This window comes from Cephus cinctus, unplaced genomic scaffold, assembly GCF_000341935.2.
Source record: "Cephus cinctus unplaced genomic scaffold, Ccin1 Ccin1_scaffold0814, whole genome shotgun sequence".
NCBI lineage: Eukaryota > Metazoa > Arthropoda > Insecta > Hymenoptera > Cephidae > Cephus > Cephus cinctus.
In genome coordinates, this window is record NW_014333409.1 from 397987 (window position 1) to 410761 (window position 12775).

Sequence of the window (12775 nt, forward strand, 5' to 3'; positions counted from 1 at the left end):
GGGGGGGGGGGGTAATGACGAACGATGAATTAGATCGATGAGTAAAACCATAAACGATGCGAATGAAGAGAAACGGAGACGTAATTAATTTTAAAAAAATATATGAGCAATGGACTCGAAACGTGATATTAGGCCGAAGCTTGCCTCGAGATTGCTTAAGGACTCACTCGTACTGCACTGCCTGTTTAGGGTTTCGCTAGCGACCCAACATATTATCGGCACAATAATTTTTCCTAAGCAACGTAAACGAGAATAAAGTATAAAAAGTAATATTCTTCGAAATAGCGTGCCGATTTTTCGTAACGCGCACCTCTCCTCGGCCGCTGGTTGGTAGGTCGTTGGGATTTGAGCCCTAGTGCGCATGCGCGGAACTAGAACAAAGAACATTCCATTCAATTCGCTCTTTATTTCGATGCGTAGCGTTTGTGCGTCGAAAAATCGGCACACGCGCGATCGTCTGTATCCGTGCGCGGTACACGATCGGTACATATGTATAACACACACACTACACACTACACACATGGTATACACTACATAAATTACACACACTACACACACACAAAGAAACGCGCGCGCTCCCGCGCGCACAAAGTCACACATATGTACACAAACGTTCTCTGAGAAAAACCCACCTAATTATCACCAAACGCATTGTATCAAATCATCACGGTAACAGGTATCGGAGCCCTGCAGCTCAAGTTTTTGGGAAAAAGGACGTATTTTATGTATAGGGTGTGAATGCGCGTTATTCTTCAAGTTGTACTTTCTTTCGGGGAATTTTTTTTCTTTTGGAGTAAATCGCCTTCTTAAAACGCGTTTTTTTTTTCTTATTATATATGGATTCTCAAAAGTTTGATGATCTACGTGATCGCCGGACTCCGCCCGTTACCGTTGAACATTTTACTTTTTTTATAGTACAAACACTTATTTCTATATATATATAAATATATAAATATATATATAAATATACTTATTATAAATATTAGCAGGGGCTCTACTCACGATTCAACTATACTTACGACGATACTATATACAAGGGAATATCGAAATTTGTATAAATGACAGTGAGCGAAAGATGAAGCGAGAAAATATGAGAAAATAATGGATATTAAGGACGTTCTATTTACAGATTAATCAACTGAGATCCTGAAATGATGGGTTAAATATAATAATGGTAATTTACATTATTAGGTATTCTGTAAAATCGGATTCCGAATTTTAATGAACTTCTAAGTGATTTGGAACAAGAATTTATTTAATTTTATCATATTGATAAATTTTATTCAAACTTCGATTTGTAAAATATAATATTTTTGTGATTTCTAAAAAGCTTATAATTTATACTATCATTATTTTGCTTTTTATAAACCTATCAAGGATTTCCAGATAAAAAAGTAAATACTTCCTGTCTTGTATAACTTGGAATCCAAAGACCCCGTGCTAAACATTGCATTTTCTAAATCGCTTTTTTATTTCATTTATTCGATAACTAATCTTGAAGTCGCATGGAAATATTCTTCGAACGTGCAATAATAATATACCATAAATTGGTAACGCTATAAAGAAATTATAAAACTGGTAGAACGTCCTTAATTATCAGCACCTGTTGATTAACCATGTATAAATGTGCAGCGGCGCCTGTGGACGAGTGAACGCAGTGTTAAATTTGCATAGAAAAGAAATTTAACGAAAGCGAAAGAAATACTAATGAATGCGAGAGATCGTGAGAAAGTAATTAAGCAGAGTGTGTTCTTAGTGAGTGTCAAACGTAAAGACAATTAAAATTCCGTTGACGAGAGTTTAGCAAAGTGATACGATTTCAGCGCTGATTCTATAAGAGGTTCGAGAGATAGAGAGAGAGAGTGAGAAAGAGAGAGAGAGGCGACGGGGGTATATATATACACACACGACACAAAACCAACAAGAACAAAAAAAAAGAAGAGTACCAATATTCTAAAGTAATTCTAATAATTGAATTAATAATTTGATAATTAATTGATATTGTAAATCGTAACGATGTAGCCTGTAGTGTATTAATCAACGAGACGACGAAGTGGCACGTGGTTGGAGGATATGTTTTTAATATGAAGGCACGATCGTAGAGTCGGCCAATTGCTGTTGTATCATACTAATTACTAAAGTATAGTTATCGATAATATATTGGGTGTTTCCACAAATGGTGGGACGTCGTCGCGACGCTCTCGCGTCACCGCCTGATCGCGTCTGTCGCCCTTATTAATGCCAATATCGATTTTCAGTACGCGCTAATCTATTACACAGTGGACATTGAGAATCTCCACTTGAGTTGCAAATTTTTTCCGCGAGATGGCGATGGCGCGCCAGCGCCGTGCCGGCGTGACTCGTCGACAGGAAAAACGGAAAAAGAAGCGAAAGGAAGGAAAACTAATGCTAATTATTAAACGGAACGAAGGAAGACAGACGAAACAACGATCGACCGCCTCCGTCGATTGTCGTTTCGCGCGTCATAATTAATACCTACGATTCCAAGATGTCCTTAGTCCTTCTAATTATCCCTTAAATCCTAATTTCTCCTCCTAAACTCACCGTCATTAGGTAACGAGACGAAGAAGACGAAAAAAACCACGGTAGGCGTATAAGTAACGTGTAGATATATCATAGCTAGATACAACGATCTCAAGAGGACACGCACGAGTGGATCGCTAAACATTATGGTCACCGTATATAAATATATATACATATATACATATATATATATATATTGTATATGAAAATCGTATGAACCCGCATGCGCAATTCACGTATCGCGTGCTCGTACGAAAGACACATGACACACACGAGAGTACGGCTATGGTTGAATCGTGAATCGGTTGTAAGCGATTAATCCATATACCATTGCGTTTCCTTTTTTATTTTACACTCACATTACCATTACCATTGTCACCATTATCACCATTGTCACCTGCAATTATTATATTCCCTGTATCTAAAACCACCGATTTACTTATTAATTTCAAGGACAGTCGTGACATTACTTTTCTGGATCATTGTGAGTGATAAAATATGAGGATGATCCCAATGCAATGGATCAGTGTCACGATCGCTCTTATCACTGAAAGGGAAGGTATTATAAGAAGAAGAAAAAAAACGACACTCAGTTTTATGTAATATATTTTTGCCCTTTTTTTTCGTGAATCTTAATTTCGATGTTGCGTAGTATTCTCTTTTTGAATTTCGTTTTTTTTTTTTATATATATATACTTCCGTACCTGAAAGCCATTTGCCTCGCGGTTTTTATCCCGCACGCCATTTCCGCGTTAATACTTTCTTTCAAACGCGACATTTTAATTGGGTCGAGCATAGTTTGCTTTTAAACTGAAAATATATTTTTCCTATTTTGAAAAAAAAAATTTTTTTCGTCAACTCTTTTCTGCGCTCCTTATACTGCTACCTAACGTAAACGGCCACGCGGTTTTTTTAGATAACAAAAAAAAGCCTCGCTCTAATATCTTATGGCTGTCGGGTACAGGACGCTTCACGTTGTACTTGGCGATTTTTCATTTTTCGACATTTCTCGCGCGTCTATTCCATTCATCAGCCTTATATAATTTTTTCGTTTTGTTTTCCCAGCCAGACTAGTCTGTCATTTTTTCCCCTTAAGGGTATTTATTTACGTTCATTATCGACGAAATTTTAACCCTCATTTTTTTTCGTTTGGCATTCTCGATCCTCGGCATCCCTACGCAATCTGTGTACGCGTATCGTGTATGTAACATACGTTAAATGTGCCCTAATATTCTGTAATGCGAAGGGAGACCGAGAAATTAAATACGCGAGATGCGAATGTGCATACTGTCATAATTACATTATTACTTTGTTGTCCAATGATATAAATTTTTTTTATAAAGGACGGAAATGTATTTTATTATCAGTTTTGAAAAAATCGGCTGAGACGGAGAGACGCGCTCGAAAGAATCGTCGTCAAGGCGCATGCGTAGCGACGATTTAGTGTAGTCAATTACCTTTTACTATTATAATTACGATTACGCATTGTAATTATGTAATACGTTTACGGCACTCACTGTAAAAATTCGATGTCGACAGCAAGAATCGTCTCTGTCGATATTTCCCAGTACAAGTTTTCCTTTGACATTAATGTACCTACTGATTGATATTAATTATTTTTATGAACTATTTTATTGATTGATTATTATTTTTTTTTTGTTTATATATCATCTGTAATTATTATTGTACGTTCTTCGTCGTCTACGTCCTCCCTAAATTACATGATCTCGTCCCCTCGACCCATCAGGCCTATCATTTCATTTTTTTGCAATAATCAAATTTTTTTGGTTTATTCCTTTTTTATATTTTTTATACCCCTTTTTCATCCTTCCCTCGTCCGTCAAATTCATTCGTCACTGCATCCTCATTTTTACCGTTTTACTTTCATTCTTTATACCCCTGTTCACGTCTATTCTCTTTATTGTCCCTCGCAACTCCTCATTCGAGAACTCCAAGAAAAAAAAAAAAAGAGAAAAAATTGAAAACATACAACTTAGGACAAAATTGTAGACAATTTATTATTAAATAAAACGAAGAATAAAATGATATTTCAAAGGATACGAATTATTGACCACGTTTCAGATGAAATAAAATATGTTGTCCACAGTCATCCAATCGTTTTACGTATTTCTCACTGCGTTTACACTACTAACAAGGTAAGTCCGTTATATCTACGTATCGCAGGCGGCGTTCCCATGCAGCGGCAAAATCCCACATTGTCAACCGACCTCTCGACAAAGTCTAGCGTAATCTCGGCGATGCATTAATAATTCACCAGCCTCCTCCCTTTTCCCTCAAACGCGAGAATTCCTAAGCGTCGGCGCTCGCAGCGGCGCCGCGAGAATTCCCCAGAATCGAGGGAACGGCGCGTGCCGACACTGATTAATCCGAATTAATCTAAATTGACGTAATTCCCATGATTTCGCCGTGTTTGCGCATAGTCGCACAGAGACCGAACTGGAGCGACACGAATAGGTATCCTGCACGAGTATTCGGCGCAAGGTCTCGTGAGGTGTCACGTTTCCACGAGTGAATCATACTGGTTTTCATTGGATTTTCCCAAGTTCTGTCCCACGTGATTAGACGAGATTTGCCATGATACAAAAAAAAACAATACGATTGCACCAGTCGTTAAGAGTCTTGAATTATTACGTACTCAAATTTTATGGTAAATAGGAATACTCTTCCTATACGGATACGGAATACTACCGGAAACAGGTGCACGACTATGAGACGATTCGACGTCGCCTATGAAACAATGCCCCGGGAGATCATTATGCATGGATTATTTCCAGTGTCCCGAGCACGTCCAATCCTAGATCATGCGAATGGATCCATTATCTCAACAGCGTGACAAGGCTGTGGGCAGTCTGATAATGCGGCAAGGGACGGATGTGACGTAATCTGAGGTCACCCACGCAAATGACACACTCAGCACTGGGCTTGGACTCTGTTTCGTCTCCTCGAAGAATTCGATCATCTCCAAATACATTTTTATTGCTTTCTTGATACATCGATTGGAAAATCATAGAACCACGTGGTACCAGGGAGGCTGGTACCAGGCTAATCGGTACCATTTACAAAGGTACTGGTACCGTGTGGAACCAATGATGCCGTAACTGGTCCCTTCGTAGAATCGGCGCGAAACCCAATAGCAGTCGCGCTCTGAATACCAACGTAAATACCAAGTCAACCGGAAGACGCGTACGACTTCGTTAATAACCGCGTAAGACGTAATTACTCGCGTGGGTGAGTAAATAAAGAGAATGACGAAAAAAGAAAAAAAAGAGTGTCAGGACCATAGAGGAGCTACGTCTTTCGCAGAGTAACTGGTCTCCGGTTACATGTGATGGTTAATGGAAAATATCTGTATGCTTTTTTTCTTCAGGCTGAGAAATTCTAGAACATCGTCTCCGATTGCTGATAAAAGCCGATCTTCCGTGTCAGGGCTATCGGTCGGTAAAACAGAGCAAAAATGCTGTGTCGGTAAATCGATCTCGTGAGAACTTATTGATCTTATGGAAAATTATTTTCGTCATAATTTTTTGTCTGGTACATAGGTAAGTTAACCCTTTCTTGTACACAGTGTCCTCGTGGGTGTGACGTGCTTGCAACAATGGCGGACAGGCCCCGTATGACGTTGAATTAAACCCCCACTATACGACTCTTCTACTCGTATCCGCTTAGTCGGAGCCACAATTACCTACTCGATTATTTTTCCTCCACTTCTCGACTGCTCGGGGAGCAACGTGGTGATCTGGAACGTCGTCTCCTGGACAAAAGTTATAGCCTTTGCCCAGTAGTGGTCCTCATGTTCATACGTCATCCCATCCTCGGTGGTCCGTCTCTCGTATAACACTGATCCTCGTCTCCTTGGTTAATACAGATCTACATAATTGTCTACAGTGCGTTTCACTCGCACTGTACGTTTCTTGTTCCATCCTTTATTTCCCGTACACCCTTTACTCGCTCACTCTCTCTCCCACTCTCTGTCAATCTTTCATCCCCTCTCTCTTCGAGGGGCGGCAATTTGAAAAAGTATCTGTGATTGAAACTCCATTACAGTCGCACTGCCACCGGTGACCACTAGTATGCGCTTTGACTTGGCAGCGCGATGAAGTCGCGAACGGTGTAAACAGAAAGTTTTTTTGGAAATAATTTTTTGGACTGTTTTTCTTTTTCGATCCCAAAATTATCAAGTGCGCGTTATATCGATCGGTGATACGAGATGACTGATCTTGCGCAGTCTGTGTGGTACTTGTGATCTTGGTTCGATTCAGTTACGGAAATTAAGTGGACAAGGATTTTATTTTTCGAAAATAAAAATGAGACACAGGATGAGCTATTCGGTGGTTAAAAGAACTTTTGGGATCCTGGTGATCCTTTGTTGCTGTGAGGGTGAGATTAAATTTTTTTTTATAATTCTTATTTTCATTGGTCCCAATTCGAATGTTCTCTATGACCATTGTTTTTTTCGCGATTTTCCTAATTCGTAGGACTCGGATATGGACTTCTCTTGGAAGAAGAAAAGAAAACGACTAATTCAACTACCGAGGTCGGCAAGCACGTCGTGTTGAACTGTGACCTCGACTTTCCACATGACATACCGATACCTTATATACTTCATTGGAATCGAGATGTAAGTCCCGAATATAACTAGAAGTCACCTACCTAGGGAATTCATTGTTGAAAATTATCACCAGGTACACTTTGATTACGTGAGTGACGTGATATGTTAAATTGCCTGGGCAAAATGCGTGATTGATTCGAACGAATTATTAATAGGGACAATTCCGAATGCGAGATAACGCGCATAGTAATCACTCGAACGACAAGTCATTCGACGAACGATGACTGATTGACGATTAAAGCGTATTAAAGACTAAATGCCATCCTGAGCCTGATCAGCATTTTCGATTCGTACGATTCGTCTGTAGAAACTTTCATAATGAACTTTTTATCAGCTGAGGAATTAACGGTGATCCTTACGTCATATCTATTTAAATAAGGAATGATTTTGACGACCTCTCCTTCTTTCCAGTTCCGTTAGAATCATTTGTACATACTATTCTAAAGGGCGGAAATAAAATACCAACTCGTAGCTCTCTTACTGTCTGATCAAATGAAGTGGAAATTAACTTGATTGGGCCCTGATGCGTATGCAAATCGGGTACACTCTGTGCCAGTAATTGGAGTACAGGACACAAGGCTGCATTATATTTAGTTATAGTGAGTCTGCGACATGAGGGGTTCTGCCAGTAGGTCACTGCTATCGCATTGTCATACGATTAGAGACGATTAGTACAATTTTCGTCAGCCATGTTTTGACGGGCTATAGGATTCCCAGTAAATAATCTAATTCGGTTTATTATTATGGATCAAATTGTCGATTGGAGATAAAACACAACGTAAAAAAAAAAATATAATCAGTCGATTCGACTTTTTAAAGAATTTTGAAAAAAAAGTAGCGGCTTCAAATTCGTCCAGTTTCAGGACATTACAGATGTAAAATCAGTGAGCACCCCCATGAATAGGGTCGGTTCGGACGTTCGGTAGAAATTTCGTCGACAGCGACACTTATTAATTGACTGGAAGGGGACTAAGTTTCATCAGGCTCGGTTAAATCCTATTAAGACGGGCCTTAACTCAATCAAGTCCATGTGAAATTCTACCATGACAAATTTCCTCTTTATCACTAATAACAATGAACCCTGGATCCGGGCATTTTTTTAAATGTTTTTATAGCCAGTATGACTCGTCGATCTGTGCAAGTATTTTTTTGGGATTGATCGACGTTACTGTTGTCCCTGTGTTATATTTCAGGGCCGTACAATTTTCTCCTGGTACGACGGCGTGTTTTCCTCTGCTGACGATTATTCAGGAAGGATTCATCTACTGACTGACGGCGGCGGTCAAAGTTATGGTCAGGGCAGTATCAATCTGACTAATATCCGAGAGAGTGATGAGGGTTGGTACGAGTGTCGTGTAATATTTCCAAATAGAACGCCAAGTTCTAGGAACAATGGAACTTGGTCCCATCTGACGGTAGACGGTAAGCATCGATGTACATATCAAAAATTTGTCTTCTGCGTAGAAAATATTAATGGTGTAAAAGGAATTAACCAGCTGACTCGTCTGGGACGTGAGATAAATTTATTTGAATTAACCGCCAGAGTCATTTAATTACTTTGGTTTATCTTTCTCTTTTATGTTATAATTGCCGCATGGTTCTAGAAGGATTGAACAATTTTTTCTTCGACTAATTCAATTTTCCCCTGGAAATTTAATGGCATTTATTGGAAAGGACAAGATCGAAGGATACTGGAACTTAATGGAATGGAAGCTGAATGGAAGTAACACACCCGTTCCTGTCGATCAGAAGTTCGGACAATGACAGCTTCGAGCTCGCTTCCGTTTTCATCTAACAGCATCCGGTACTCCCGACGGTGTCTGGTAAAAAGTGGATAGAAATGATGACATCTCGGGATTTACGTGTTATAGATGTTTCTCTTTAGTCTTTGCACTTTTTGTTTCTTTTTTTTTGGGTGGGAATTTTGTATATAACAATTGCAAGCGCCGCTTACTAACCGGAACTTGGACAGACTCGTTAAATCGTTCAACCCAGGTGCGTCGGCGCCGTTTGTTCCAGGAGGCAATCTTCTTGCGGTACCACCGGTCAACAAAACAGCAATGGAGGGTGAACCGGTACAATTTGAATGCATCACGAAAAATCCGTACAGCATCGTCACCTGGCTGCGCGACGGGTTGGACGTCTCTGACTTAAAGGTAAGCGAGACGAAGGTCGCCATTGGCTGAACTGAACTTCCGGTATCTTCGTTAGGATCTCAGAGACAGAATTTCCGTCGGTGACGATGGGAGTTTGACGATAACATCAGCTGCGATGGGCGACCTTGGAGAGTACACGTGTATGGTCAGCAACGAAAATGGCGAACGACAAAACGCTTCAGCATTTCTGAACGTTCAGTGTGAGTCCCAAAAATGAAAAAAAAAAAAATGAAAAAAACAGGTCATTTCATATTTTATTTTTTATAATTGTCTAAAAAAATTTTCTTTCTTCCAGACAAGGCCAAGGTCATCTACGCTCCGAAGGAGGTCTACCTTCCGTATGGAAGGTCTGCATTGTTAGACTGTCACTTCCGGGCCAATCCACCCTTGACTAATCTAAGATGGGAGAAAGATGGCTTCCTCTTCGATCCTTACAACGTTCCCGGTGTCTTCTATAGGCGCAACGGGTCTCTGTACTTCAGCAAGGTCGATGAGACCCATTCTGGAAGCTATAGCTGCACTCCGTACAATATCTTGGGGACCCAAGGGCCCAGTCCCTCCATAGCAGTGGTGAGTGTCATCGTCAGATGAAAGTCATAAAAGGGCTGCGGGTTACTTGAATGAGGTATCCACCGTGTCAAAGGGTTATTTATGCCGTCTCGAAAGCACCGTTCAGACAGGATATGTCACTGGGACATTTGAGACCATTGACCATTGACCAGTTAACGTCGGCCATTATGTCTTTTATTCTTCAGTTATGATCTTGTACGCTACGGCGGTTCCTGGACCTAATGGGACATTCGTGCCTTCACCTTAGCAGATTATACGTACGAGAATAATTTATCTGGCATTCGTACTCTTCCCTTTCTAGATCGTTCAGAAGCCACCAGTCTTCACGGTGACACCTCAGCAATTGTATATGAGGAAGCTGGGCGAGACCTTAGAAATCCCATGTGACGCCAAGGACGGCGATCAGTCCCACAGACCCACCATCACGTGGTACAAGGTAACTGGGTGGTCTTTTTTTTTTATTACATTAAACATACTCTAATGGTCGCTTCCGGTTGGCGCGAGGAAGAATAATCCAGAAAGCGTGAGATTCCTCGTGCTCTCGTGACTGGCTCCTTTTTCATTATTGAATGACTGGCCCGCAGCCTTGTCAGGCTATTCCTTTACTCGATTAGAAACACGGCTTTACCCACGCAACGATTCGCCATGCAGCTTTAGATGCGTTTATAATCGTTAAGACATCTTGGAGTTCACTTCTAATGGTAGAGGGTCAGCGCATGTCTTCGTGCTTCAGAAAGTTTTTTTTTTTTTTTAAATTAATCAGGTCACTTATTTTCAATTTGCTTTTTTCTACTTTTATTTTCCATGAGTATTGGGTCTAAGCATTTATTGTAATTGTTTTTGGTGACATGATTATTTTCTGAAATCATACCAATTAGTTGTGGATTATTGTACTTTTTTAATGTGTATTTCTGCAGAAGGACGGACAGCCACTTCCGCCTAATCGCACTGCTATAAGTGGTGGTAATCTGACCATTGAAAGAATCCAGGAACAGGATAGGGGTATTTATCAGTGCAGTGCCAGTAACGAAGCTGCAACCGTTGTGGCTGATGCTGAACTGATGGTTCTTAATGCACCACCCAGAGCACCTTATAATCTTAATGCTAACAGTACCAAGAATACTGTTACCTTGACCTGGATGCCAGGATACGTCAGGCCCAAAATGGAGTACTCTGTTTGGTACCAAGCTAATTTTATTATACTTGTATTTATTTAACGATGGAGGATTTTTTTATTAATAACGTCTATATATATATATATATATATATATATATATATATATATATATATATATATATATATATATATATATATATATATATATATAGGTATAGACCCACTGATACCTCTGAATGGAGAACCATGAAAATCCTGTCGCGCAAAATTACTGAGGCCACAATCAACAATTTGACGCCTGGAAGAGAGTACGAGTTCATGATACTGAGTCAGGATAAAAATGGCGATGGAATGTTCAGTAAATCATTGAGGATATTTACTAAACCAAGTAGGAATTGATCAACGATAAAATTTTTATTAACTATTACTTTGCTATTTTATATTATTAATTCTGTATTGAAACTTCAGGCGATATAGATCAAAATTCAGCATCGGAATTTCGCAGTCCAAAAGGTACAGAGAATTGAAATTAATCGAAAGATTTATTAAAAATTGAATTTTATTATTTTATACAATCTTTATCATCTATAGCATCTGAATCGATGGGACACCCGCAAAACGTAAGAGTACAAACCACTGTGGAGGGATACCTGGTCACGTGGGATCCACCATCATATGGAAGCGAATCTGTCAGAGTTTACATAGTGAGATGGTTCCGTGGTCCGGCAGAGCATTTATATGGCAGAGCAGAAACGACAGACACGTATTATCTTGGTAATTAATTTATTTGTGCTTTTTAATGATATAAATAATTAAAAAATTCACAAAAGATTAAATCATTCTTCACAGTGAAAAGTCTCGAGGAAGAGAGTTACTACATTTTTGAAGTGGTGGCCATGTCATTTTCCGACGACGAAGCAACCAGTGAACGCGTCACTCTGGAAGTTCCAGCATATCGAAAAAATCGCGCCATCTCTATGGGAATTATCGCTGGAATTGGATTTCTGGCCGCTGCGTTAGCTGCAATCTGGTGGGCGCGAAAAAGATTTTGTCATTCGCCATCCGGGGAGAAATAGTCATATTAATCTTCTTAATGAAATAAACATAGAATGATAGTTATTTTTTTGGAAGGATATTTTTATATCCAACCTGGGGTCTATATTATTATAATTTTCTATTAGATGCGATATAACAGAGACTAGCCTACTTTATTTCACTGTTAAACTGTGTTAGCTTATTTTATTTAAGAGACACTATCGTTCATCTCAATCATAATCATTTATATTATTAAAGTCGCGTCACTTTATGGTTTACATATATGTTAAGTTCGTTCAACTACTGTAGGATGGTTGCGAGAATTGATACAGAAAATGTTGTCTGTTTCTTTTTTTTTTAAAGAGAATTTCAAATGCTTTCTAAATTTAAGATAGTCATGAACGTAGTTGATTGAACAAATTATCTGTTTACTTGGGTTTTTCATATAGCGTGGCGATTCCTTTTTCTATTGTAAATAAATTATAAGTAGGCGTATATGATTTCATAATAGATTTTATTAAGTGGGTCATGAACTTTCTTCTTCAATTGGATGACGGAATCTCATACGGTAGTAAAACTAAGTATTACTGTCAGGGATGAGTAAGGATATTGCCAGTGGGCCGATTTTCTTGAAACCAATCTTATCTCTTTCCTTATTTCTTCTCTACTTTTATACCCCTATTTCTTACTTTTCTACTTTTTAACTTCTTTATTTCTATCTTC

General features: G+C 39.2%; 2 protein-coding genes across 4 annotated transcripts in view; both read left to right on the forward strand.

Annotated features, from left to right (window-relative positions):
* The window catches only part of LOC107270751 (protein turtle), a gene marked incomplete in the record, with an annotated part of 104179 nt that extends 99587 nt beyond the window's left edge, over positions 1 to 4592 (forward strand). The window contains 1 exon segment of the mRNA XM_025088081.1: positions 47 to 4592.
* A 1675-nt stretch (positions 4593 to 6267) lies between these two features.
* LOC107270770 (protein borderless) lies at positions 6268 to 12136 on the forward strand. 3 transcript variants are annotated; one of them, XM_015746094.2, is made up of 12 exons: positions 6268 to 6942; positions 7041 to 7183; positions 8368 to 8596; positions 9170 to 9330; positions 9386 to 9530; positions 9626 to 9900; positions 10202 to 10336; positions 10821 to 11080; positions 11230 to 11405; positions 11486 to 11530; positions 11609 to 11791; positions 11867 to 12136. In XM_015746094.2, exons 1-12 carry the CDS (start codon positions 6870 to 6872, stop codon positions 12091 to 12093), a joined length of 2052 nt encoding a protein of 683 aa, XP_015601580.1. In that variant the 5' UTR covers positions 6268 to 6869; the 3' UTR covers positions 12094 to 12136. The 3 variants fall into 3 exon arrangements, with proteins under 3 accessions (XP_015601580.1, XP_015601579.1, XP_015601581.1); XM_015746093.2 differs by having other exon boundaries at positions 6269 to 6942; positions 10818 to 11080; XM_015746095.2 differs by having other exon boundaries at positions 6269 to 6942; positions 9194 to 9330; positions 10818 to 11080.
* Positions 12137 to 12775: the final 639 nt, after the last annotated feature.

Bases quoted from the DNA above. Each gene is read 5' to 3' on its own strand.
- LOC107270770 (XM_015746093.2), top strand. From the start codon at position 6,870: ATGAGACACAGGATGAGCTATTCGGTGGTTAAAAGAACTTTTGGGATC. The intron at 11,081-11,229 runs GTACCAAGCTAA...ATATATATATAG, and splicing joins AAAATGGAGTACTCTGTTTG to GTATAGACCCACTGATACCT. The intron at 11,792-11,866 runs GTAATTAATTTA...CATTCTTCACAG, and splicing joins GACAGACACGTATTATCTTG to TGAAAAGTCTCGAGGAAGAG.